The 27,526-nt window shown below is 38.8% G+C and overlaps 1 protein-coding gene across 2 annotated transcripts in view; it reads left to right on the forward strand.

The window, feature by feature from the left end:
• Positions 1 to 27,526, forward strand: part of CSMD2 (CUB and Sushi multiple domains 2) — a 1,446,274-nt gene that overhangs the window by 931,384 nt on the left and 487,364 nt on the right. The window contains exons 7-10 of one of the 2 annotated variants that reach the window (XM_082247591.1): positions 1,802 to 1,879; positions 14,505 to 14,592; positions 16,654 to 16,778; positions 20,962 to 21,083. In XM_082247591.1, coding sequence (XP_082103717.1) covers positions 1,802 to 1,879; positions 14,505 to 14,592; positions 16,654 to 16,778; positions 20,962 to 21,083 — 413 coding nt within the window. The remainder of the gene's footprint in view (positions 1 to 1,801; positions 1,880 to 14,504; positions 14,593 to 16,653; positions 16,779 to 20,961; positions 21,084 to 27,526) is intronic. The other variant, XM_082247592.1, reaches the window with a different exon arrangement.

Genomic DNA, 27,526 nt, shown 5'->3' on the forward strand with positions numbered 1-27,526 from the left:
GTGGGAATCTAGATCTGTATAGAAAGGCATGCCTATTTAAAATACACCAAAAGTATTGGGACACCTGCCCTACACACACATGAACTTTAATGGCATCCCAGTCTTAGTTCGTAGGGTTCAATATTGAGTTGGCCCACCCTTTGCAGCTATAACAGCTTCAACTCCTCTGGGAAGGCTGTCCACAAGGTTAATGAGTGTGTCTATGGAATGGTTGACCATTCTTACAGAAGCGCATTTGTTAGATCAGGAACTGATGTGGACGAGAAGACCTGGCTCATGATCTTCACTCCCAAAGGTTGAAGTCAGGACTCTGTAAAGCCCAGTCAAGTTCCTCCACCCCAAACTTGCTCATTCATATCTTTATGGACCTTGTTTATACACTGGTGCGCAGTCATGTTGGAACAGGTAAGGGCCATCCCCAAACTGTTCCCACTAAGTTGGGAGCATTAAATTGTCCACAATGTCTTGGTATGCTGACACCTTAAGAGATCTCTTCACTGGAACCAAGGGGGCCAAGCCCAACCCCTGAAAAACTATCCCAGACCATAATCCCACCTCCACCAATTGATTTGAACCAGTGCACAAAGCAAGGTCGATAAAGACATGGATGAGCGAGTTTGGGGTGGAGGAACTTGGCTGGCCTGCCCAGAGTCCTGACCTCAATCTGATAGAACAACTTTGGGATTAATTAGAGCGCAGACTGTGAGCCAGGCCTTCGCGTCCACATTAGTGCCTGACCTCACAAGTGCCCTTCTGGATGAATGGTCAAACATTCCCATAGACACACCTCTAAACCTTGTGGACAGCCTTCCCAGAAGAGTTGAAGCTGTTATATCTGGAAAAGGTGGGCCAACTCAATATTGAACCCTATGGACTAAGACTGGGATGTAATTAAAGTTCATGTGCGTGTAAAGGCAGGCGTCCCAATACTTTTGGTAATATAGTGTATTTGTGCCTGGACACAAACCAAATATTTGTCTTTCGTTCAAACAGTGTAAATATAGGAAACAAACAGAAGGCACCTGTTTGTTTTCTTTATACCAGAGTTTGCTTCTCTCTTGGAGTTGCTGCCCTAGTGCTGCTGAGTCCCGGTTCACACTTGTGCGATGCGGGAAGGCTGCAAATTCACAGCCTGTTCCCGCATCACAAATGCACATCTGGCAGTTCACACTGCCATATGCGATATGCAGGGGGTGTCAATTAAATGTTAACGATCGCATATTGCAGTGCGATCTGACAGTTCGCACAGGATCGGATCGCACAAGTGTGAACCATTGTGCGATCCGATCCTGATGCGGCTGGAAAAAAGGGTCCTGTGCGTCTTTTGTGCGGGTGCAGTGCGAATTTAGCCATACAACGTGTATGGCTGAATTCGCATCCGCACATCCGATCGCATGTAATGAAGGAGCAGTGCGCTCCGAATTACATGCGATCGCCGCACTCGCTATAGTGTGAACCGACACTGAGACACCTGCTTGCCTGTTCTGTATCCAATCCATTGCCGACATCGCCTCTGGCCAGAATCCATTATCCAGAGTGCCCTCCATCTCCTCATCTTAGTGGGACTATAGGAAATGATTGATATGAGTTGCTTATTTTTTGCTTTAATGTACCATTGTTTTTAAAGTATGTTTTGTCCAATAAAATACAATAGGTTTAATGACAATTAAGAAAAGTGAGGCAACTGCTTATTTCATTTGAGATAGGTGCACATTGGTTTTTGGGTTTACAGAACAGGTAATTTGTGTATTTCGAGGAGTTAGTTATAAAGCTAATGCTTACATTGTCAAAATCCTTCCAGTGAAAAAGCAAATGGAGATGAAATCTAGAGGAGTCAAGCTTCTCCCCAACAAAGACAGCAACCAGAAGACTTCAGTGTGTAAGTGTTTCAAACCAATTACTACACCTTCATGCATTGCCATTATCCCACCATACATCCCGCATACTCAACAGTGGTTTGATGGCTCTCCTTTCACTGCTCATAGGCACCTAACTGAGGGTGGGTGGGGGATGCTTTAACACTTCCTTGTTTTCCCAGAACTAAAACAAATAGGACTATGTATATCATGTAACACAGCATGCAAAAACAGAGAAGAACATAGATGTTAAATAGAAATATCTTAAGTAAAAATTACAGTACCAGCATTACTGGAAGCTCCAAAGACGTATATCCACATGTTGTCCTGTATTTGTGGATATATAAATCATGCAACTGGAGCTCAGTACGTGAGGTCCAAATGATACCAGGCATTTTTGAGAGCTCCCAGCCTGGAGCACAAGAAGTAGAGGAGTACTCTACTGAATTGATTTATTTATACTGCAGCTGTAAACGTCGGTTTACAGTTTATTCGGTTCTTTGTAAATGTGAATGATTTTAAAGATTCTGCTTTTTTTAAAACATGCAGTGCCGCAAAAATTGTATATACAGCTGTAATCCAAAAGACAATAAAAAGAGCAACAAATGATGTGCAGCTACCTAAAGCTGCCAATAAGCTTTCAAATGACCATAATCTGATCATTGAGATCCAGTTGGCTGCTCTAGGTTTCTGCACTTTGCATATCATAACTGCTCTTCTCATTTTTTTATTAAATACGTCTGATGGATATGTAGATAGGTAAAAGCTTGTTATGTTTGTAGTTCCATAAACAGCTTGTAAATAATAGTTGTAAGAAACATACTTATTTTGTAGCTGCGGATGCATTTTTTTTTTTTATTTCCCTTTATATCTTGTTTACACAAGCTTTTTGGTTGTTCTAGCGCACCTGCTCACTTGGAGCTAATCATTTCTGTCCTGGGCAGCAGAAAGGATATTGTTGGCTGGAATAAAATCAGCAATATCCCTGTGTAAAGGACACTGCACATTATTCACATGTCTTATCTGGGAAAGGTCAACTGCAAATCCCTCAGATTTTCCATTTGCTCCAGTCGTTGTTGAGATGCTGTGAGTGAGGACAGCTTAAAAGTTTGCAGTTTGAAAACTGAAGAGGGAGAAGACACGCGAGGTTAAGGAGGCACAGCACAAATGGAGTGAATCTTGTCACACTCGAAAATGTTTTCAATGTAAGAACTAATTAGCCTCCTCTTTAATAGAGGGGATGCAAGGCAATGTAAGTATAGCAAAGTGAGGGCGTTATCTAGAGCAATCACCATTTCGATGAAGAACTCATGAAAGGAGTGCCAGAAGTGCTATATTTGCTACAGACATTGTAAACTATTTTCACTTTCTTATAAAGGGTGATTGGCGTAAACACATTGCGGTGAACGTCATTTTGAATGGCACCACAATGCACTAAGGCAGTGGTTCTCAACTCCGGTCCTCGGGATCCTCTAACATGGCAGGTTTGCAAGATAACTAAATTACATCAAAGGTGATCTCATTTGCTGCTCAGTGATTGCAGTATTCTAGTCTGCATCTCCCCAAGGTAATACTTAAAGTCTGGCCTGTTAGTGGGTCCCGAGGATCGGAGTTGATAACCACTGCACTAAGGCAATGGTCTCCAAACCATGGCCCTTTGCTTGCCTTTATCTGGCCCTTGAGGCATTTCTATTGCCATTGACACCAACAATGGGGCATAATTCCTGCCGCTGACACTAACAATGGGGCATAATTCCTGCCGCTGCCGCCAACAATGGGGCATAATTCCTGCCGCTGACACTAACAATGGGGCATAATTCCTGCCGCTGACGCCAACAATGGGGCATAATTCCTGGCACTGACACCAACAATAGGGTATAATTCCTTCCAATGACAACAAAAACGGGGCACTATTTCTCCCAATTACACCGACTATTACCCCCCTAATACCAAAGACTGCTCATTATTTACTCTCACTGGGTACAGTATGGCCCCCCTAAAGTCTGAAGGACAGTAAACTGGCCCTTTCTTTAGAAAGTTTGGAGACCCCCTGCACTAAGGCAATGCACATGTGTTCTAGCATGGTACAATGGGCTATACTGCATTATGTCAAATTTTTGGGTCCGCTTAGCATGTTGGCAGCTTTGGGCTGTCTTGATACAATGCACATGCATTAACCACTTAAGCCCCGGAAGATTTTACCCCCTTCCTGACCAGGGGGTATTTTGCGATTCGGCACTGCGTGACTTTAACGGACAATTGCGTGGTCGTGCGACGCTGTACCTAAACGAATTTGACGTCCTTTTTTTCCCACAAACAGAGCTTTTCTTTTGGTGGTATTTGATCACCTGTGCGATTTTTTGATCATGCGCTATAAACAAAAAAAAAGCGTCAATTTTGCAAAAATAACAATATTTTTCACATTCTTTTATATGAAATTCCCCCAAAAAAAATTAAAAATCAAAATTTTTTAACATTTTCGGCCAATTTGTTTTATGCTACCTATGTTTGGTAAAAAAAATCGCAAAAAGCGTATTTTGATTGGTTTGCGCAAAAGTTATCGCGTTTACTAACAAAGGGAAAGATTTTTGTCATTGTTGTTGTTTTTTTTTTAACGCGTAATGGCGGCGATCTGCGATTTTTTTGCGGTACTGCGACATTGCGGCGGACAGATCTGACCCTTGACTGACATTTTTGACACTTTTGGGGTTACCAGTGACATTACTGCAGTAATCAGTGCTATACATATGCACTGTTACTGCAAAATTACACTGGCAGTGAAGGGGTTAACTTTATTTGAGAGGGAGGGGCTGTGTGTGTCCCTAGGGGCGTGATTCTAACTGTGATTGGCTGTCTGTTGAGCTGTAGAAACAGTGATCAACGGTTCTACATAGTAGAACCGTGTGATCACAGTTTCTACACAGGGGAGAATGACAGGCGGCTTGTTTACACTAGCCGCCTGACTTTCTCCCTCTGCAGCGGCGATCGCAGAGTGACCCGCGCACATCGGGTATGCCGGTCACACGCGCGGGGGGGTTCGTGACCACGCGGGAGCGGGAGCGCGCCTCCAGCGGCGTGCGCTCGCTCCCTAGACCCTCACAGGATCTACGTCACTTTGCCTGTGAGGGGCTGACTGCCGACGTAGATAGTCGTTAGGCAGTCGGCAAGTGGTTAAAGGACTGCACAAACGTAAATGGCTCTTTAATGTTTCTATTGTTGGCCCAAATATTTCAGAAAATAATTTCAAATAACAGTGATATTGCTTCATGCGCAGTAACCCATAGCAACGTTTTTACCTGATGAGTAAAAATAGTTTTGATTAATTGCTATGAGTTACTGCATAGTGCATAAAGCCACATGTTTATACAGATAAATGTATCATGCCTCCTGTTTCCTAGAAAGCTCTCACCTATAATTATAGCACAGCCTTGGTGAAAAATATATGGGAGTATATAAGCCTGGATAATGTCTGGAAGCCACAGGTTTAACAATGCTTGCACTGTAGGGAAAAGATTTAAGGCTTTTTTCTTGCATAAAAGAGGCCACATCCGTTGCTTGATTTCTCCTACCAGATACAAATAATTGCCCAGAGCGTTGCTATCGTCACAGGCACCACTTGTTCCTAATGAATGGTTTGGGAGCCGACTAGTTAAGGGTTAACCCTTTGAGTGATGGATGGAAGAGAGATGCCAGAGAGGCTCACCCCCGTGAATACACGCCACTGTATCCTGGACTAGTTGCCTTGGCAACACAGCAGCACCTGACGGATGCTTTCAGCTTCTCTCTTCGCTCTTCCTTCAATCTTTCAGATGCTCAAAGCTGCCCCTTTTCCTTCATCTATGTAGCTTTAGTGATTGATAGCAAATAAATTAATGTAGCAATTAAGCCTAGGCTGTTTGGCTACCCTGTACTATATAGATTTAGGGTCTATTGGAATTTTAGGTTTGTTTTATTTTTCTTTTAAAAGGTTTTAAGCACGATGGAATGCCATAAACTGTAACAAGCTGAATCGTCATCATCTTTTTGAACACATTATATTTCACAGGCCAACATTTGAAATCCTCAGATTTTATTTTTTACATGTAATTTATATTCCTATAGAACTTTTCTCCTAGAGACTAAAGCTGGATACACACTATCCAACTTTTGAGGTTAGATTTCCTTCAGATTTACCTTTTCTATGTAGTGCAAGGTCCTGCCAGATTGCATAAAAAATTGAACGTGTTTAGGGTTGACCTCATATTATATGGTTTTGGTAAGTCTAAAGGAAAAAGTCTTCAGAAAATCTTATAGTGTGTATGGCCCTTAAAGCTCTTAGGAGTTGGTGCAGCCATCTTGGGAGCACTCATTTGAGCCAATGAACCTAGCAGAATGTCATTGGTGTGAGGAAACCAATGCAAGCACAGGGGTAACATGTAATCTTCATGCATGCATGCAGTGTCTTGTGGGATTCAAATCAAGGACCATAGTACCGCAACACTGAAGTGTTAGGCTTCTTTCACACCAGCAGACTGATTGCGATCTGCCTGTCTATTTTTCAGGCAAACCAGAACAGACCACCCATTGTTCACTATGGAGCGCCGAATGTTAGCGGACATGTGCCCCCTGACACCCACCGGCATTTGATCCAATCCGGTCAGCTAAAAACAGACGGATGGGGATCCATTCCAATCTGGTGGATTGGATCGGATGACAGTCAGATGCAAACTGACAGGAAGTCCATTTCCATCTTACCACCCCTTAGAGAACAGCAGGCCATGTCTGTGTATGCTCTGCATAGCGGAGTGGACACAGACCTATCATCCGCTTGCTCAGTGGGGATCAGCAATGAATCCCAAGCTGAGCAGGTGGATCCACTTGATGGATTCCTCTCCACCTGAAAGGGGTCTAAACCAATATAGTTACTAATGAGAAACCAATATCTAATGTTGATTATGTTGTGAGCAAATAAGAGCAAGCAATCTCCATCATGTCCACCATTTACCAACATTGGGCAAAGGGGAACAGGGTTCAGTAGCTCATTTGAACCAGTTTCAGCTTTTAGTAGATTAGAAATAGTTTTGTGAAAGATGCTTGCAATGGTTTTTCACACCTTATACATTAGTGTTTCTGCTTTTAATTAAAACTCTTTGTGTGCTTGATCAAAATATTGGGTGGTGTAATAAAAAAATAAAAAAATTCTCTTTTTTTTTAATGTGCCCTTATATTCTTTTTGACCCATTTTCTAAGACCCTGAAGTACAGGCACAGCCTAATTTTAGCTAGAGAACTTTAACCTGAAATCATCAGGAAGCATATAAACAACATTCAAAAGTTTCAACTAACTTTCTAAGAAAATATGTGCTGAGCGAAATGTAGGGGCTGCCATTGCTAACCTCTTTTACTGAAAATGCTAATTGCCTGGGTGTCATGTTGATCAGTATTTTCCGAGACACTGACCCAGAACATAATGTATATATGGATCAGGAATTCTCAGGAATTCTGACTTTACAATAGCATAATATGCTTCAAAAATGGTTCAGATCAGTGACTTAGATTGTATTGAAGCTGTTAGACCAACATATCAGCCAAGCAACCAGCAATTTCAGAAAAAACAATCAGCACTGGTTTCTTCCATATTTCTCTTGGGTTTTTTTTTTTTTTTTTTTTTAATTAACCACTTGCCGACCGCCGCACGACTATCTACGGCGGCGGTCAGCCCCTCACAGGCAAAGTGACGTAGGTCTACGTCGCTCGCCTGTGAGGGTTTAGGGAGCGAGCGCGCGCCGCCGGAGGCGCGCTCCCGCTCCCGCGTGGTCACGGACCCCCCCGCGCGTGTGACCGGCGGACCCGATCGCCGCCGGCCACTCTGCGATCGGCGGGGGAGAGGGAGAAAGTCAGGCAGCTTGTGTAAACAAGCTGCCTGTCATTCTCCTCTCTGTATGAGAGATGATCACATGGATCTACTATGTAGATCCATTGATCACTCTGCATACAGTTGAAGCCACAGCCAATCACAGTTAGAATCACGCCCCTAGGGACACACACAGCCCCTCCCTCTCAAATAAAGTTAACCCCTTCACTACCAGTGTATTTTTACAGTAACAGTGCATATATATAGCACTGATTACTGTAGAAATGTCACTGGTAACCCCAAAAGTGTCAAAAATGTCAGTCAAGGGTCCGATCTGTCCGCCGCAATGTCGCAGTACCGCAAAAAAAATCGCAGATCGCCGCCATTACGCGTTAAAAAAAAAACAACAAAAATGACAAAAATCTTTCCCTTTGTTAGTAAACGCAATAACTTTTGCGCAAACCAATCGAAATACGCTTTTTGCGATTTTTTTTACCAAACATAGGTAGCATAAAACAAATTGGCCGAAAATATTAAAAAATTTTGATTTTTACATTTTTTTTTGGGGGAATTTCATATAAAAAAAAGGGAAAAATATTGCTATTTTTGCAAAATTTACGCTCTTTTTTTGTTTATAGCGCGTGATCAAAAAATCGCACAGGTGATCAAATACCGCTAAAAGAAAGCTCTGTTTGTGGGAAAAAAAGGACGCCAAATTCGTTTAGGTACATTGTCGCACGACCGCGCAATTGTCCGTTAAAGTCACGCAGTGCCGAATCGCAAAATACCCTCTGGTCGTTTAGCAGCCAAATCCTCCGGGGCTTAAGTGGTTAAGTACCCTTTAGCTTCAATCTAGAATGGTTTATTCTAGATGTTCATGGAAGTGCAAGATTAATGTACCATAAATGTGAACCTGTCAACCATTTTAAACATGTAAACCTAAGTCCCTACACAAGACAAAACACTATAAGATGCTTGTTGTTACCTATGGTAGCCAGAGGACCTCTTCTGCACACCTCTCCGAATCTATTTTTCTTTTTTTTTTGGCCTGTATTTTCTGAATTCACTAAGACTGCCCTTAAGCATTTTCTTTTGACTCAGAGATGGTGAGCGTCAGTCCTGAAGAAAGAGGCACAGAGGAACATTTTCTGGCTAACAAATGCAAAAGCATTTGTGATATCTGCTTTTAAGAAGGACCTTTTAACTGTTAACAATGATTGACATGGCCCTTTTAAACAAACTTTTACCAGGCTTCCTTGGCATTTAGCAAACTTTCACTGTTAGTGAAACTTTCTAAATAATTGTGAAGTCCACAAAAAGCTTGTTTAGTATCTATATTCAATATTTACAGGGCTGAATGGCAATTTAAGAGGTTAAAGAAATCTGCTGAAAGCTTGTTAACCCTCCTCTTGTGTTAGGGTCAGAACTGACCCGTTTTCAGGTTTTGAATGTTTATAAGTATCACATAAATTTGTTTATTGCATCAAGATTTTTTTACTTTGTCAGGAACCTCTATTTAAACAATGTAATAGAAAAATAATCCTTTTCACTAAATTATAAAATACTGTGGTGAAAATTCAGTTTATGGTGTTAGGGTCAATTCTGACCCAGGTATAATATAGGATTTTAGGACACTAATAAGTGCCAAAACTGAAATCATAAACACTCTCTCTGCTTAGTAACAGTGACAGCCAATCACCTCTCAACCCTGTGAGCTGTAGTTAGGGAGGGGCCTATCTCTTTTCCTGCTTGTCTGCTTCTCTAAATAAAGTGAAGAAACATAGGACAAATTCATTTCAGAGTTGCTGACTTTATTTTACCATTTTTTAAATTTGAAAATGAGAGGTATGCTATCAAAAGAAAGGTCTAGGGGTCACACCAAAAATATTAAAACCAATCTTTTCAAGGATAAAGAAGCCTAACAAGGTAACCAAGAGGTAAGAAACAAATTTGATGATAAATAATTATTCAGAGGGTATTTTATGGCTGATTTAAAACGGGTCAAAACTGACCCTAACATCATGGATAGTAACGGAATTCTAACATAAGAGGAGGGTTAAATGCTCACTGAAGCTGATGCTGTTTGGACAAGAATGTATAGTCTTGTAGTCTTAATCTTATAGTTAAGATTAAGTCAGTTGAACTTAGCAATGCTTCATGGCCTTTGGTTACTTATAAGATGTTTACATTCAATTTTCAATTAATTTTCTGACAGTTTTTGCAAAATACCAGAATTTTTATTGAATTTTATGAGCACTTTTTTGTCAAGTAAATTTAAATCTGTAAGCCTTAGGAATTACTTACCAAAGACTGTTAATTTACTACAGTTGATGGAACCTAGCTTTTCTTCACTCTTCTCCTTAAATGAGGAAACTAGAGAAGCTAGAGAAAAAAAATTTATTTTAAGGGACTTTTTCAAATTTAGGAAACAACACACTGTAAACAGCGTAATATTTTATGATTTACTCTTTATTAAGCAGACTTTTTAATTAAAGAACACCTAACCTCTATCTATTAGCCCTCCACATAAGACTTCTAACCCAAACTTAAAAAAGGAAAATTCTTACCTTGGATGCTGATTCCCAGTCTGTTCACCTAGGTACAATTGATGTCACTTAGCGTACATCAGGATCCTAAGAAAGCTGAGAATTCCAAATCTCATTCTCACAGGGTTCGGAATCCTCAGCTTTCCTATGATCCCACGGGAATGTGCAGCGATGTTGCTGGGGCCTTAGCTACCAGAGCAGAAACTAGGGTTCAAGCTACAATGTGTAAATACTTTTCATTTTTTTCTCCTAGTGTGTGGTTTTCTTTTTAGGTATAGGTTAGTATTTTATATGGGATGAGGAGTGGGGGCTACTACAGTGTATGTATATGAGGTTGAGTAATGTTCCCTAAAGGGACTCTGTGCTTAGGCACACACTTGTGTAATAAGGCTCTGTCAGATGCAACACAACACAGGTTCACATGTCACATACTATCGCTAGGTCAGTGACTCAATTAATAGGTTCATCCTCACCATTTCATCACTATTGTGTAGCACATGTGCATACTCATTTGCCACATGTTAGTTCATGAAAATGTTTTTCTGTTACAAGTTCCCTTTTAAACCAGTGGACACATTTATTTATAAATGAGAATATTAGTGAACAAGCATTCTCTAACCTTAGGAATCTCTGCTTCAAGACCTTTGTAGACTTGCTCTTTATTCAACCCAATATCTTAAAAATATTCAAAGCTTATCTTCCGTACATCATCCAAAAATACTAGTGTGTGACACACTAAGACCAGTGCTGATGCATACGTAGCACATTCATGCCATCTAGAGTGCTGCACCATCAGCAAAATGAGTGGTGAGATTGGAAAACTGGATTAGCTATATCAGAATATATTAAAAAGAAGAGCTGGAAGAGTAAGAGAATTCAGCACTCAGCAAGTAATGTGAGTGAGATATAGTGAATATTTAAAAAGGCACATTTAATTTATTGTAAATCACTGGCAACATACTAAAAATATGTTCAAACAGCTTGGATAAAAGTTAGCAGAACACAACCAGTATCTACTTTGTGTTTAGCTTTGGCCTTTGTAATATGCCGGATATCCCAAAGGCTAGTTGTACTGTTACCAGTCACAAAAGTCCTCTGAAAGCTAAGATTAGACCTCTTAGTGAAGCGTTCATGTTTTGCAGTAGATTTTTTTGCTTGGAATTAGATAAACAACACTTCAACAGGTCAAAGGGCACTTAGTCATTTATATTCTACGATTGGAAGCCACCAAGGTCAAAGGATAACAGTAAATTGGATCTTAAGTTCTGTTTGCTTTGGCTCCCTGAGGTAATAAGCGTTGCTTCTTTATACACGTACATTACCTCAGTGACACTCTCAATCCACTCTTATCCCCCAGTAGCTGCAATACTAGTCCCTTCTATGTTTGGTTGACCATGCAGCTGACCTCCTGTATGTTTAGTTACGTCAGGTGTTTTGTTTTTTTTCTATTTTCTGTAAAATGTTTAAGCTGTAACTAAAACCACATAGAAACACTTATGAACAATACTGCCCTAATGGTACCTAGTCACGTTAGATCAGTGTTTCTCAACTCCGGTCCTCAGGGCACACTAACAGGCCAGGTCTGCAAGACAACTGAAATACATCACAGGTGATATAATTTGCTGCTCAGTGATTGCAGCATTCTAGTCTGCATCTCCCCAAGGTAATTCTTAAAATCTGGCCTGTTAGTGTGCCCTGAGGACCGGAGTTGAGAAACCCTGCGTTAGAACATAAGGCCTCACTAGTGATAGTGAATTTTTTTTTTCTTCAACTTTAACCAATATGTGTAAAAATACCATAAAAATATATATATTTTTTCCATCTATGGTTTTGCTGTTTTTAATTTGTATGTATGTTAGTTTTAAATGTTATATTTGGCATTTCAATTCTGTAATCTGGGTGGGGTTCCCTATAATGCACTTTAACTAAAACACTATTGAAATGCCATTAGATATATTTTTTTTTTTTTTTTTAGAAATAAACTCTAAACTCTTAGTAAGTTAGTTTTGAAATGTTTATTTTGTTTTTCTTCTAAATGAAATAGAATACAGCCAATACAAACAGGCTCAATTTTGTATTAGATCTACAAAAAATGTAGAAACATGTTTTGCATCTATTATGCATGCAAGAAGAAAAATGAATACAATTTCAAGTATGGTTTAAGGCTTCTTTGCAGATAATTTATGTAAACATAAAAATTAATTTGTATGCACTCTTTCTTTCATGGACGAATGTGGAAGTAGGTTTTCACATACAGTGTAGGTATGTTGGGGAACAGCTGAAATAAATGTAGGCCCCTGTTATATAGAAAAGTGTGTGCAGTATTTCCAAGGTATTGTATATTTATCCTGTTATTGCAGTCAGAAATTTTAGCTACATGTACTCCGAGGTACCATTACATGCATTAAGATCTCAGGCTGGACTCTAGAGCCACTAAACCCTACCTTAGAATACTCTGCTTTAGAACCCTTAGTGCTGTACCACTGATGCATGCATGCATAATCATCTTCCTGCTCTATTTTACAGTTCATTTTAATTTAAACTCAGTACATGGCTGTGATTCTTTTGATCCTTTAACTTTATCTCTTAAGCCCTCTTTAAAACATTAACCACTCTATCTATATTCCTTTATTATTGTCCCACTGTCTCCATGGCCAGACCTTTCTATTTTTTGTCTACCTACCTCTTAGTATAGATTCAAACCTATTTTTCTGATCTTTCTGTGATCCTTCCATGGTATTTATTTCCTTATCTTCCTTCCATGCCTCACTGCTAGATGCCCTCTCACTCCATTCTGTTCAGTGGCCTCTATCCTTTCATCATTTGCTTATCTTTCCCAGCTGTCCTTTTCTTTTAATTTCCATGTACAGAATAAGAATATGCAGTCTTTCGTCACATTTTATAAATAACATCTTTCTCATTTTATCAAATAAAAAAAAAAACTCCTCTGTTAAAAAGCACATTGTCTACCTTATTATATTCTCTGCACCTATTTATATGCTGTAATAACCATGCATATGCACAGAGCACATTCATATGTATGTGCCTTCGTGAATGACAATCCAGTCTCCTGCCTGCATTCAGAGTTTGGTATTAACCACGCAAGAAAGAGAAATTGTCATAAGATTTTCTTGGATGATTGTTTTTATGTTTTATTGATGCCGCTTTAAAACCAAGGGTGTTCAAATTCATTAGTGTCATGACATACTGAGGATTTCTTGGGGAGGGCAGTAGACGTAATGTCATCTTCTACACATGATCTGGTGCTTGTGATGCATGTAACAACATCCTGGCTGGTGTTCCTGAACACAGGTTTTTTGTGTCCTGAGAATACTTTCTTCCCAATGGGTGTTCCAAGAAATACACCATGATCAAGTACTAAATGGTTTACAGTATTTTTACTCAGTTCCGGAAAACAGGCCTGTGATAGAGAGGGCATGTTGTAGTTTTACTGAGGATGGCAGAAGAGCTCAGGAAAGTGATAACATTTTCGTGTAAGTCCTGTTGCTTATCCCCATTTTGCAGTGTGGGTCATACCACATGTTCATGCAGCTGTTAGGAAATATTCCCAGTAATGTTTCCAAACAATGGAAACATACAGAACCCATATCCACATGCTGTAACCTCCCACTGCGCTGGTGGTGTTTGTATGTGTGTGCGTGGGTGTGACTGTTGATGCCCAAGGGTCTGCAGAGTAATTGGTATCTGATATTTTTTTTACTCTTCAGTGACTACGACGAGCCATCTTTACAAGATCATCCCTAACCGCTTTAAGGAATTACATCACAATCCCATATCAAGTGATTCCTTAATCAAACTTGAATCAAAGACTCTAAAGAAATGGCTCATTTTCTTAGGAGAAGATCTTTGATACCTACCCGTGTCCCATCTCTGTGAGGAGCACATACACCCGTCCAGCTGTGAAAAACCAAGACCTCTCCTTAACTCCGCTTTGGTATCTCATGAGCTGAAAGGGTGATTTACAATATGTGTTAATCACTAAGATGTTTCATAAATATGCTAAGCAGTGATCCATATTTTTAATGTGTGCTTGTGTCAAGGGGGAGGTAGGAGAAGATTTTGGTTTGGAGAGCAAATCATGTTCATTCAGTTGCCTTATTTGTAAGCAACACATGTAAACTCCTAACTGTATTAAAGTGGCAGTTCTTGTATACTTCTGTGTTTGCACATTATCCAGCAGTGTCACTTTTCCAATTGGCTGTGTGTGGAGTGATTCCTCTCTGTGTATGCTCTCTTTTTTGCATTTTAGTAACTCAGGTGGGTGTTTACCAAGGACACCACTTGTGTCCCGACCCAGGAACACCGGAACATGGAAAAAGAATAGGTTCTGACTTCAGGTGAGAGGCCCCTTTTCATGCTTCCTTATTGCCTGTGTTTCTTTTGCACAGCTTTAAATGTATGCATAATGTCAACTTGGGTGTAACCAGCTTTTATTATGAAAAATTCCCATTAGATATAGATTTCCTTTCAACTATGTTGCTTATAACAATAACTATTTTTTGTAGTTGTATTGTATCATATGGCTTCTCTAACAGGCCATGTACTCCAGACACCCAGGAAGGAGATCAGTCATGTTCATTTGTAAAGGAAGCATATTAATTAGTTTGTTTGTTATTCTGTAAAGAGAACAGGCGAACATGTACTTTTTTAAAGCTCTGAGGATTTGTGTTGAAGAAAATGGTAAGCACAATAATCGCTACTAGAAAATATTGCAGTAAGTCTTTAGTGTCTAATAAAAAGCACTTAGTATGTAATTTTTTTCTTCAACAAGGGATATAGCTTGTTGAAGAAAATTTCTTTCTATTTGTTCTGCTAAAAATCTATTGCCAAAGATATGAATGCTATGGCTGTCCCAGTATTTTATATGGCATTGCGACTAATGGTTAACGCAGCATCCATTATGCTTAGCTCATTATTACTGTGGCTTCCATTTTGTTTAGTCTACTTGTACATTTATAAACCTATTTTTCCTTCCCAGTTATGGTTCAATGTATACTACAGTCTTTATTCCCAGCTGAACTAGTTTAATTATTTGGAGACCTACTGTAATGCTATGCGTGACAGTTATATAATAAGATGGGTAAAAATACAGTTAAACCTGCAATATAATTGTATGGTGGTAAAGAGTAAAATGGGGATGTGCTTTTTGCTTTGTGTATTTTCACTTTTTTTTTCCTAACCAGTAACAAATAATAGGCATTGTGCTGCTGTATTTTAATGACTAATAAAAGGCATGCACAGTATTATAATTATTGTCAAACTAATATTACCAGAGGTATAAAACATGATTTTCACAGTTATTTAATTTTACTGAAACAGTTTTTTGTATTCTGCAATGAATTTTCCATTTTTTTATGTATTTATAAATCACTGTATTTTGCTGAAATACTGTGCCAGTATAACAGCATTAATACTGAATTTGTTGTGTCCAGCATATACTTGTGTAAAACACTGCTAGAGACTTCTATTGGCCGGTACACACATCTATTTTAGCTAACACATATGCCGTTTTACAATTTTTACTATTCAGTCTTTTTATGATTTCATAATGAGTAGAAAATTACACAAAGAGCTCATGTATGGAAATGTATCATACAGTGCTGATTCTATGTTCTACAAGCAAGCATTAACTCTGTAACCTTTAACCTGTAACTACAATGTAAATTAACACATTCCACCGACAGATGGGGTTTGAAATACATTACAATGCTATAGTCAGTTCTCTGGCTACAGAAACATCTAGAAGATTTGTAATGACAGTGATAATACGATAAATCATGGAGCTTCTGGGAAATACGGGATATCAATATTGTACATTATGCTGTTTTTATAGAAAGCGAGCAGGAGCAGTCGATATTTATCAAACATCTCTTCAGCATAGAAGATTGGTTTCTGAAATGTTATCAGGCTGAACAGAAAATCTATATTTTGCAAATGCAGGGCTTAATCCACAGAATAGCCTCCCATCAGAGGTGGTAGAAGCTAATACTCTCAGGAAATTGGAAAGGGAATATATCATGAAAAATTCTCACTGCTCCTTAGTAAGAATATAAATAAAAATTTGGTTGGAAAGGCATTACTTGTTTAAATCATTATATTTCATCCATCATCATGTGAGAGCCTACTGGTCCATGTGTATGAGATGACAAGACCTGTACAATCTTGAAAATGGGTAAAACTTTCAACAAAACAGGGAGCATATTAAGAGGAAAAAAAAAACACATGCTTTCTGCTTCAGATGCAGATCCATATGGATTGTGCAGGTCATGCAAGTAATGGCAAACCATTTTCGGTGAATGGTGTGTAGAGTGTGTATCTGTTTTGTGTATGTCTCTTGTATGTGTGTGTTCAAAACTTTCTTCCACCATCTCTTTACATTTTGCATTATTCCTCCATAGGCTAGGCTCCAGTATTCAGTTTTTATGTGATGATGGCTATGACTTACAAGGTTCTAAAAGCATCACCTGCATGAAAGTAAGCGACATGTTTGCAGCATGGAGTGACCACCGACCTATCTGCAGAGGTAATATCAAGAAATTCGAGTAAGGGTTTGTAGCAATATGAATATGTTACCGGTGTGGCCATTAAAATCATCTTTGTTCTGTATTATTTAGTGTACCAAAGGCTTTGATATTGAGAATAGAACATGACGTTGAAATGTTGTAAAAGATTCCAGTTCTGTTCGTAATAGGAGAGTAAACAATACTGTTGCAGCAGAACTAGGGGACAAAAGACTTGTGTTTTTTTTTTTTAAGTAAAAAGGCAAATAAAATGAAGTGAAGCACCATGAACCTCCAATCATGTCCAATGGAATTAAAAAAAAAAAAGAACCCCTGCTCATGATTTGATGCTTGAAGTAAACACAGGCTCAGCTTCGCCTCCCACCATACTTTATTAAATCAGATTCTGTCAGCTATGGTACTCCTCCTACTCAGCAATTCCCCATCCCTATCCTTATTTTAATTGCTATACGTTGATGAACACCATTTTCATGAAGGCTCTTTGCAGAGTACAGCAGGATGGATTGTTTTTATTAGGCTCCCAGCATTGCTTAGCTCTGTTCATGTTACGGTGCATTGCTAATTTGTGTGAACTGTTTTTCACTCTCTTTTATAAAGTAGATGGAGTAAATTGTTGTCTGATACATGTTGCTTCTTACCCTAATATTTTTATTTTCATTAGGTTGAGAGTGCACATACTTGATGCTACAACATGGCTGCCTTTTCCTTGCAGTGCTTCTAATTGTAAACTGCATTTATTGATCTTTTTTGATTACATCGTGTTTATACATTTGAGTACACACAATTCACTAGGAGCATACTATGAAATACAGGGTCCACATCTTTATAGGAGCATTAAAGTATGTAACAAAATATTTTGTCACCATGGAGTTTGGTTGAATGCTGTAAACATTACAGCAACTCAATTAACATTCATGGCACCAGCCCACATTTAAAGAGCACCCACCTATAGAATGCAATAGCAAATAATCTCTTAACTGATCTAACTGCAGTAAATTTAAATCTGATTTAGACTGATTTTTTATTATAGTAACAGGTAGCTGTAGCCTACTGCACTTTGCATTTTGTAATTTCCATCCAAAAATCACACCATACCGCTGTAGAAAATGAGGATGCAAAAGTGGTGCAACATTTTTTTTCCTATATGTTCTATCAGACTGTCACTGTTCTTTTCGATACAGCCATCTTTACCCTTCTTTTGCATAAGGTATAATTGGAATGGTTGTTAATCACTGCATGCAAACCAAAAACCTAAGAGCAGTCATGTGGGACCTTTCAACCACACCACCATTTCTATGTGTAACCAGAGGTCTCTTGGAAGCATACAAAGTCAGAAAAGACAGCTGCATCACTGAGAGGGTAGGCACGTCTCCCTGATCTAGTTACTGTATCAGTTAAGGCTCAGTTTGCCCTTACGATTTTTCAGGCAGGGCTGAAGGAGAAGCATTCATAGAGGCATAAAAAGTTTATACTTGTAAACATCACTGACACGTCAAAGGTTTATTTTGGATATAGGTGGGACCAATATCTTTATAATAATGAGGAGTGGAAATGTTGACTTTAAATAATCCCAGAAAAATTGTGTATTTTCCTACCAGTTGAACTTTGAAGCCTTCATATTCTAATAAATACAAGAAATAATTGTGTTTGCAAGTACTGTCGAAGATTTATTTTGGATATAGAAGGGACCAATATCTTTATAATAATGAGGAATGGAAAGGTTGACCTTAAATAATCCCAGAAAAATTGTGTATTTTCCTACCAATTGAACTTTGAAGCCTTCATATTATAAGAAATAAGAACTGTGTTTGCAAGTACTGTTTGAGGAGGAGCCGTGGGTACACATGCAAAGCCACTATTATTAGCTAGGTGCCATATGATACTGTCTGTTACACAGTGATTTTTACCCATTTACTAAGCTTAATACATTGTAAAATGTCAGTTACATAAAACCTAGCCTTTCTGTTAGCCCTTTGAATTAATTATGTACATTGTATACGTTCCTGTTGACTTTTCTCAGTACACCAACTGTGACCAGTAGAGCATATAGCATATGACAAGGTCTGAGACTTTGACAAAAAGCAATGTCAAAGAAGAGCTGTCGGTGGTTATATAAGCAGCAAAGGCTCTATCGATTTCCATGATTTTGGTATTTTCTGGAATTAAAAAATAATTCCATTAAACTGAAAAGTAATGCAGATGTAGACATTCTAAGAGTAAATAGTTTCCAATGGCAACCAATCAGAACTATTATCAGTCTTCCCACGCAAGGCTGTTAAAAGGTAATTTCTTGTTGTCATGGATTATTACAAATTGCTCTTTGCAGTTCTATTTTTAGCTGAGACCAAACGTGAGTTATTACTAATCGCTGCTCATTAATACTTTCATTCTGGTTCTTGAAGGGCCTACATAAAATGATAGTCTTAGAATGAAAGTATACTGTGCATACTGTTTTGATATGTGAAAAAGCATTTATCTTTACTTATTCTTGTTGCAGTTACCTTCCATTGCTAAATAAAGTCATTTGAAATTGCATAATTGTTCCCTGTTTCACTATATTCCAGCTGAACTGAGTTCAGTTATATCAGATCATTATACAGTAACCCTTTACTGTAAAATGTTATTGTAATACCCCCTCAGATTTGAGGAGAAGCTGACGCTGATCCAATCTTTAGTCTTTTAAATTGCAGTCACATCATTTTGAGCCGTGTGAGGATGAAAAATTCTGTTGATAAGGCAGTAGAAAAATATATTGACTTTGGAACATAATTAATTTTTGACATATTGCACCAGCACTATACACTCCCCCCTCTGTGAAGCCAAAGAATACCCTTGTGGAACCTGCTGTACGTGTCACAGAAGTGTAGCAATGCGTCTGTCAATCCGCCAAACGTTTGCGAGGGAGTGGTGATAAGGGAGCATTAACATTGCATTAAACATTAAAGCAAAACAGGTCTGGCTGGGGCATGATGGATTGCAGAGGTTTTATAAAATCCTATGGCAAATTGTCACTGCCTTTTGTACAGTAATGAATGGGTGCCCTCCTCCTCCCCTCAATAATGGTTTGTCACAAGGTCACCTAGAAACACATTAACCCTTTGATGTCCTTGAATGGACGTTGACAAGCCAGGCAAGCAATGTCCTGTAGAATGGTGGCATGGGGTCTCGTTAATTAGCATTCATTCTTGTCAGTGAGAATCCTCAGTGAGCCATCGCATTTCACTGCAGCACTGTCCTAGCATCACTTGATATTCAGAGCCACACACCCACCCCAAACACACTCTACGCACAAGGGAGGTGGAGACAAACTGAGCAGTCTTCAGCGGAGGGAGAGAAGCAGAGTCTGTCCAGATCAACTGCTTTTATAAAATGTTCCCCTCCCAATCGAAGCCTCTAAGAGTAGCAGAACAGAACAGTCTGACTTAACCTTTCTAGTGCCAGATGTATGTTATCTCCTGCCTTTTTAAACATAAGCATTTTTCCAGTATGCCTCCCTGTTATTAGCAGTAGTCCTCTGTACAGTGAGACAATATAACACCCAGCTTTGGGTGTCAGTTTGCTGTTAGGAGTGCCTGATACACTCATCTACTGATAGATGTTGAGAGAACATCTGATGATTCATCTACAAAACTGTGACAGCTAATTTGGCAAATGCATTGACCATCTGTGTTCTGCCATAGGTTTATGTGTCTATATGCATGTATACATGCATGCAGATGCCTTGAAAAGAAGGGAGACGATAGTGACCTGATTAGACTTCTCTTCAGAAGTCTTTTTTTCAGACTAATTTGGGAGGTAATCCAAGGATATTAGAACAACAAGGAATGTAGTTTTGTCACGCTGAATTGGATGCTGTCCAACATGTGTCCATGACTTCTGTTCGGCTGTTCAAGTCTGATGCTGCATATGGCCAAGCACCTCTTTGTGGAAAGCTGTATATCCAAACAAATTAAAACCTGCATAATCTTTAGAAGCACTGGCTGATAAGCTTGGTTGAGCAAGCTGAGCTTTGCTATACAGTAAGTTGAAATTACCTGTAATTCAGTTTAGCAATGCTGCAGTTCTGCAGTGAATTTCCACATAAACATCACTGTAAATTAAGAGGGGTGGCTTTGGAAGTGGTTCACCTAGTGTATGTGCATTACTGTTTATATAATGTGATGATTTTTCTGGTTTTACCTACAGCGAGAATGTGTGATGCTCACCTTCGTGGGCCTTCTGGGATCATCACCTCACCCAACTATCCAGTTCAGTATGATAGTAATGCACTCTGTGTGTGGATCATCACTGCTCTTAATCCATCCAAGGTAAGATGGAAACATTTTGATTTGATTATTTAACAGCTACGAATTGCATAAAAAATGTTGAAGTGATAATATACAATAAAGTAATGAAATATATTTTTCTTCTTTTTTTTGTGTTTACACACATACACACAAACTATCATTTCAAATTGACGTTTATGTTTTATAAATCTGCTCCTTGTTTTGTATTGCATAAACAAAATGAAAGATCTATGTACATTTTGTCAGTCTTTTCTGTTCTTGGTATTTGGTCTAAAAAGTTGAATGCTCTGGTAGCTGGACTGCTCCATATATCTTTATCTCCTTAGTCCTAAATGTATTTATGTAGGAGATGACAAGGGAACAATAAGGTTAGTACTGCAAAAAGGAAAAGAATGGGTTTACAACACTGTCATTGGGGAAAAGGAGAATCAGCAATCAGCAATGGAATGCACCTGGCTTGGCTGGGATGCCGACAAGTGAGGCATCTGTGCACAATAAAGATTACTTTCAGTTATCATTATGCAACTTCTTTGCATCTGCTCATTAGTTCAAAGTGTCTGGTGTCCCATATTGTTAAAAACAATACAAAACACTATATGCAGAATGAATGCAAATATAAAAACAGCCAGGAAAGTGCGGCATAACCTACAAGAGGTCAGAGTGTAACCTCAAAAAAGGGATTTTACTTGCAGAAAAAAATGTTTTTTTTTGTGACCCCGGTGTAATTTCCTCTTATCAAGCAGTGTCCTTAGGTTGTGAAGTTCCTATTACTTTTGGTTGTTACAGTAGGTAACATAGACATGATTATTGTACTTTGATAGTTCATAAGAGCTCATATGATCATTTTCTTTTTTTTTTTCTTCAAAATTGAGTACTGTCAGTTATAATTTTTTTAATTGCACTAACATAATTATTTTTGCTTGCAAGTGCACTAATACAGCTGCAACTACCTCACCCATTTTTCTGAAAACCTTCTAACTCCAGAATAGCAGCTAGTTCCTTGAATACGAATGTTATGAAGAGTCAGAAAATTTGAAGTTTTGGGAGTTAACAAAGTGGACTCTAAAGTATTTATTTTACCTAAAAAAATCTGAAAAGCATTTGCTGAAGATAAATGATTATACCAAGAATAAACTGTAGACTAAGCATATACTGTGCCTTAAATGCTAGGCAGGCCCCAGATGATGTGTTTTTTTTTTCCCCCTGAAACTTTGGGCTTCCGTGGAGCTATTGTGTTCTCCAAGCGAGATCAGGGGGAGTCGTGGGAGAACATAGTGGAAATAGCAAGCGGTTATAGACGCTTTCAAAATTCGCATGTGAAATTCAACATGCTGGTTGTACCCAAGTCAATCAATGGAATGACTTGGCTGCAATCAGCCTGCCCATAGATAGTTTGAATATTGGCTGGTACCTGAATACTGGTTGAGAGGACTAAATACTAACCCCAACATCTATATTACTTCTCTAGTCTCTGACACAACACATGTGTTCAAATAAGGAAAGTCAAAAGATCTTCCCTGCATACCTATTGTTGGTCAATTCAAGTAAAGCAATAACATCTATATACCTGCTATCTAGCTAACGTTTTTATAAATAAGATTAAATAAAATGGTAGACCCCATGTTTCTCCCATGACTTTTAAGCTGTTCTTGGCTTGATAGATCTTTTTCCCACTAATGTGCAGTTCAACCTTGCTTTATATTAATCTAATCCATGGAATATCCAATTGCCTCTCGGGGGATCAGGAAGGAATTTTTTCCCCTGCTGTAGCAAATTGGATCATGCTTTGCTGGGGTTTTTCGCCTTCCTCTGGATCAACTGCAGGTATAGGATTGTATATATGGGATTGTATGTTTGTGTTTTTTTATTGGTTGAGCCAGATGGACTTGTGTCTTTTTTAACCTAACAATGTAACTATGTTATATGCACCCAGTGGATATAGTGTTTAGAACCTATAATCATAGTGTTGATGATTAGAATAATTGTTGGCAATGCTAAAAGCGAAACTTTTTTCAATAGATTATCATATGTTGCATTAACCCACTGTATATTTGTTTAAACTGAGACAATATGTGTGTTCTGGCTCCATTAGAATTTTCGTAAAAATGTTCTTCATATTCAGAAACAACAGAACCTTTACACTGAAGTTGAAATTGGTTTGTAAGCTATACATTGCATTTGTTGATCATGGAACCCTTCAGTGGTGATCGACTGAGCAATCACTCTGTTATCTCCAAGACTTAGTTAGTAATGCTCAGCTACATCCCACATACTTTCTTTTACTATATCTCTTTTGCTTACAGTAACACTCCCAACTGCCTATTCATGACAAAAAAATAATGTGTAAAAATTAGCTTCTTGTCTTTGCAACATCATGAGAAAACATATAAGAACTAATCAGTGCATTTCAACCAGGCCAATCAAAGTAATGATTCTTGAAGTTTCTATGTTGTAATTGTTTCTCTTCCTATCCTCACAGAAAATGACACAAGTCCTAGACAGATTTTAAACTCACTTTACATATGTTTACCTTTAGGCCCCTTTCACACGAACGATCTGATCAGATCCGCCTGTCAGTTTTTTAGGCAGATCTGATCGCATCCTCCATGCATCCCTATGGGGTAGTGGATGTCAGCGGAGACATGTCCGCTAACACCCGCTGCCATCCGCATCCGATCCTGTCTGTGAAATCCGGACGGATGGAAACCCTATTTTCCATCCGTCCAGGGGATGGGATTGGATGGGATTGGATGAGAATGGACAAGCTATCATCCGATTCCCCCATAGAGAGCAGCAGGGCTCTCACACCTCCCTCTCTGCACACAGTGCAGAGAAGGAGCTGTCATCCGCCTGCTCAGCGGGGATCAGTGGTTTGATCCCCACTGAGCAGAGAATGGTCCGTACCAGACAGCGGACCATGTGAAAGGAGCCTTACACTAGCCAAGCTCATTACAAAATGTGTATAATTGTATGTCATATTTATCATAGGATGTGTGGCCACATTCTGTGAACAATACCATCAAATGAAGCCATGGGTCATTCAAAAAAAAAAAAAAAAACTAGATGTGTCTTCATTTAAACAACTAATGTGTTGTTGAATAAAAAATATTTCCATTATTATATTTAATTTTATTTTAGATATTTAAGCACTCATTTTTACTTTTGTAAACAAATGTAATGATTTTTCTTGAAAGGATGTATTGAAAATGTATGATTTCACATGTGATCTGTAATAAATCATTAATGCTTAGTGTGGTAAAAATTGGATGAAGCTTTTAAAGAAAAAAAAGCTTAATTCCTAACCAGTACCTCACATGCAAGTTACAGCATCTTTCATTTCACAGCTTGCTAATAAAATCATAAATGGTTGTATGTGAGTAAATCCAGGAAAGCTAAAACACTTTTGCTTTCAAGTAGAGTCTTTTTTTAAATTTACCCAGCATGCATCACTGCTTTACTTTGCCTTTCTTACAATCCATTTCCAAAGAAAAAGCGCTGCACATTAAACTTTTCTCTAACCTCACATACCCCTACAAAATGTTGATACCATTCCCATAATATACAGTATATTGCATTAAAAAATCAAAGCACGCTCCTCCAAGCAAAGCCCATATTCCAACATATGCAAAACAGTCAAAAACATTTTTTTGCACCATGAGCCTCTGGTTTGTACTTGCCCTCTGGGCTGAAAGTTGCAAGTCAGCCCCTGTCTAAATGTGGTACATCATAGATTGAACTCTATATGGATACATATGTATATATAGTAAGACAGATGAAGAAATATTAATCCATAACTTACCCTAAGAGCTAAAGCAGCTACATAGCACTATCCACCATTGCTCCTTCCAGATAACCCCTATTTAAAACCATGATTGGCACCAAACAGCCCCTCATTTAGCAATCAGACCTAATGGATAATACATGTTTCCTATCCTGCTGACCACCGAAGCCTCCTCCATCCACATCCGCCCAGGAAGGTAAAGCATAATTTTCTCTGGGTATCCGCCCCCAGCGAAGTTCAGGCCGCTGCTCGCACATGCTCAGAGTATCAGAAGGCATGCCGGCGTAATGACAGGGTATCCGCGCATGTACGGTAATAAACCATCACAACTTATATACGGCGCCGCTGCCAGACACGGCATATCAACAAGCCAAGGTACAGCGGTACAAATGCTAAGTTAAGCTCCACAGGCACAGCCCTCCCCGGGCCCAACCTCCGCATCCACAGCACACACCAGTCAGAGCACAACAGAGCCCACAAAGGAAAAATAATGTGGAGAACCCTTTTAGCTGGAGGCACGTCAAGTATTATTGATGAGAACTCCCACCATCATTTAGATAGGTTTCCCATGATTCCAACCACCTCAACACCACCTCCTTGGTTGAGCAGGGAGTAAAATAATACTCCCGCCCCAGATGTAAACCATACATGGGAACTCATCATTATTAATATTACTGCATCACACATGATCGCCATCCAATGACGTCATCAGCACATCCTATTGGCATTTAATAAAAAAAGGCGCATATAATCCAAGGACAAACAGCATACTGACAGATAAAATTACAATAGCAATTTTTAACAGGCAATAATATGATTCACCATTAATTACATATCAAGTGATGATGGCTTGAGTAAGTAGTGATAATTCTTACCGTATCGTATTTTTCCTTAATTCAATTGCCAAAAAGCATTTCATGTCTATCCTTTTGGAAAGCTTTATTAAATGCTTTTTTCAAAGTTGATTTGGTGTATCCTCTGTGAAGCAACCTAGACCTCAAAAGTTTAGACTCTTTTTCAAATTCCTCAACACTGGAACAATTTTATTTAATCTGCAGGCATTGTGAATAGGGTAAAGTTCTGATTAGGGGTTGTGGGTGTGCACTGGACGTGTGAAGTATAGTATTCCCAGGGGTGAGCTTCCTATTGTGCCATTGTTTTGTTAGTATATATTAATGTCCAAGAAGGATTGTATCATGGGGTTGCTTTGCATAGTAAATTTTAGATTGAACGTATTAGCTGTCAATTGTTTCATGAAGTCATGCAGCTTCGATTCACTGGAGGTCCACACCATGAATAAGTCATCTATATGCCTGTACCTGCATAAAATGCTGGACAAATATACAGACGTATAAAGGCGTCATCAGAGAGTAACCCCCCCAGGTATAGGTTGGCATACGAAGGGGCACAACATGTCCCCATTGCAACCTACTGCACCTGAAAGTAGTGGGAGCCATCAAATGTAAACACATTTTTAGTAAGGATATTGTGCAATAAGCGCACAATAAATTCACTGTATGGTCTTGCTGTCCTATCCATCTCATTGAGAAAATAAATGTCTACCACTGAGATTCCCAACATATGGGGAATATTACAGTATAGAGCCTCTGCGTCAATAGAGACTAATATGCTGTCTAGTGGTATTGTTATTCCATGTACTTTTTTTCAATAAATCCATTGTATCCTGGATATATGATGGAAGACCCAGTACATGCTTCATAAAAATGTATCAACTAAATGGCTTCCCTTCTCTGGTTTTGCTCCTATCCCTAAAATGATTGGACGACCTGGCGGTCTTACCATGTTCTAATGGGTTTTTGGTAATGCATAAAAGGATGGGGTCTTCGCATAAGGAACCTGAAGAGCCTCAACTATGTCCTTATCCCTAACTCCACCCTCGTATGCATCATTAAGCATTAGGTCAAATTCAACAAAAAATTCCAAGATTCTATCCTCTGGAATCTTGACATACCAATCCTTATTAGAAAGATTATCAAGGCACATGTTCACATACATTTGAGTGTCCATCACCACAACATTACCTACTTTGTCAGTCATTTTAATTGTTAAATTATCATTATTCCTTAATCTAGACATTGCCTGCCATTGTTCCGGAGATAAATTATTTTGTGGAGAGGCTCCAAAAGTAAAATTTTTTATTTCAGACATAGTTTGAGACAAAAAGGTCCAGATGTTAAAATTGGTTTGTGTAGGGGGGAAATTTTGTAGATTTTTTCTTTATTTTGCTAGGTTCCGTGGGAGGCTGTGATTGAGGGGAGACCCCCGAATCAAGCTTAGGGGGACCCTCCTCAGTAGAGCCTCCCATGACGGATTAATTTTCATCCAATAGATCCATAAGATCCTTAAAAGCCAAAAAGACCCTTACAGTAAAGCCTTTTTCTTATATAGACTAATGCTTTCTTTGCAAACCACAAATCTTGAGGTCCTGAGGAAGCAATAATTGTGAAATGTGTCGACCTCTTGAAGCATTAGCAAAGGAATATTGAAGAAATCTCATATTTATGGCCTGTACTATCCATATAAGCACCGATTTGTATGGTTTTATGATATATTTTTAAACATTTTTGTAATCAAATATTTTTTTTATAATATGTTGTCTCGCTGTCCTTCTCTGGTACCAGTAAAATCCGCAAGGTTCTAAAATGTAATTTTCTGATATGAA

Source organism: Pelophylax lessonae (assembly GCF_965119305.1).
Source record: "Pelophylax lessonae genome assembly, chromosome: 2".
Taxonomy (NCBI): Eukaryota; Metazoa; Chordata; class Amphibia; order Anura; family Ranidae; genus Pelophylax; species Pelophylax lessonae.